This window comes from Neltuma alba, unplaced genomic scaffold (assembly GCF_004799145.2).
Source record: "Neltuma alba isolate B1F8T4 unplaced genomic scaffold, ASM479914v2 tig00004092_pilon, whole genome shotgun sequence".
NCBI lineage: Eukaryota > Viridiplantae > Streptophyta > Magnoliopsida > Fabales > Fabaceae > Neltuma > Neltuma alba.
This window is the reverse complement of record NW_021633563.1, coordinates 759-2,602: the sequence shown is the minus strand read 5'-3', so window position 1 is coordinate 2,602 and position 1,844 is coordinate 759. Positions and strand designations below refer to the sequence as shown.

The 1,844-nt window shown below is 38.9% G+C and overlaps 1 protein-coding gene across 1 annotated transcript; it reads right to left on the bottom strand.

Annotated features, from left to right (window-relative positions):
- Positions 1-999: 999 nt before the first annotated feature.
- Positions 1,000-1,527, bottom strand: LOC114743687 (VQ motif-containing protein 25-like). The gene has a single exon (XM_028931908.1). The coding sequence runs from the start codon at positions 1,525-1,527 to the stop codon at positions 1,000-1,002; it is 528 nt and encodes a 175-aa protein (XP_028787741.1).
- Positions 1,528-1,844: the final 317 nt, after the last annotated feature.

Genomic DNA, 1,844 nt, shown 5'->3' with positions numbered 1-1,844 from the left:
GTTATGATAAGTGAGTACAAAATAATTCCTAAAAATTTCGTTTTTACACACACCATACACAGATACAAAGCTTAAGGAGCTAATCTGGTAATGAGTTTGAGCGGTAGGCACGATGACGGAGAATCGAAGAGAACTTTGAAATGGAGCGCGCTTATCAGTAAAGACGATTATTAATAAAAATTTCTTCAACCAATTCTGCCAGCTGATTGGCTTCTCTTCTGAAACAAGATGTGAATATTTTTTCAAGGATAGATAAAGCATCTGTAAAAGAGCAGGAAACCAAAAACCGCGAATTCGCAGACAGGCCGTGAGAGTTCCCTCATTCATAAAGGAAGCAAACTAAGATAAACTGAATTTGCTTGATCACCGATTAACATATTTCGAGATATATAATATTATGCATGCAAGGTTCCTCAAACTAATAGTTTGATTTCAAGGCTCGCGATCGAGTGAACCATTTTGATTTTACTTCACCTTCCTGAAAAAATAGTCATACTGTTTTTCTAATATCCGGTTTTAACAGTGTATCTCGTTATAACAGTTTATCTGCAGAAGAATGACACATATGGGAAGAGATATAAACTAATTGATCGAATGAAATTCTCCTTCAATTCATAACTTCCCCAGCACGTACGTCTTCGGCGACTGTGAGAGGGTCCTATGAGAAAAAACGCAGAGAAGCAGTACTCATGACACTCGAAACAAACTAAATTTTATATACTTAACACACGCAACATATCGATCAACTCTCTGCAGACCGGTTTTAATAACTTTTTCTATACGAATGCAACAGTATGTTAAAGAAAGGGAGGGATTCATATATGTATATATGAAATGTCCAGTTACATATCATATTTAAAGAAACCGCTATAAAATCACACATAGAAGAAGTGAAACCTCCAGGTCATAGAGAAACCAAAAATAGGGGTGCCGGGGGAAGAATGTATTATATAATTATACTGTTATATATATACTGACCTATATGACTATGTATATGAATTAAAGTTGAAGTTGTTCATAGGCTTGATGAATGTGAGTATCATCCAGAGGAAGCAAGGGAATTTGAGCAAACTCAGAAACAAAGCCTTCCAAATCTGAAAACCCACCCAGGTAGCCGCCTGTAGACGCTTCTTCCCTGCAAACCCCAACTTGTTCTTCTTCTTCTTCCTCCTTCATCACCAGTCTCTCCCCTACGGTTGACTGATAATCGTCGTGCAGCCCCTTACTGCCCACTTTAATAGGCTTGTCGGAGGTGAGGCCGCCGGCATTCGATCTCGTTGCGTCTTGATGTGCTGCCGCTGCTGGCATCTTCTGACCACGTTTTTCAGCAGATGGTTTTCCGGTTAACCTCTGCACAAGTTCTCGGAAGTTGCCAACATCGGTCTTGATGATCTCCGGTGCAAATATGTGAATTATGCGTATCTTGGGCTTCGTTTTCGCTATTGCCTGCGAATTCTTGTTGGTGGATAGGGAAGGCCTGTTTGAGACGGCCATGCAAGAATTCTGCTGTCTGGGTTTGATCTCCATCAAAAGAGTGAAATAATTAGGGACACAGACACAGATAGGAGAATCGAGGGTTTGAGAGATCTGTGATATTGTTAGAATTTAAAGAGAGAGGAGAGATCATATACACATTTATATAATGTTGGAAAATAAGAAAAAGAGGCAGCTGTACGTCTGTTGGGGGCAAGGATTAGATGAATCCCTTTCTGACGTCAAATGCAAGAGACACTTAATAAAGTAATTAATTGGAACACTATATGGTCCCCAGTCTTCTACTTTTGATTTTAAATACCAAACATTTGTATATTTATAGAATGTAAATATGTCAAGAAACAGACACA

Coding starts and splice junctions, on each gene's coding strand:
- LOC114743687 (XM_028931908.1), bottom strand. CDS start 1,527: ATGGAGATCAAACCCAGACAGCAGAATTCTTGCATGGCCGTCTCAAAC.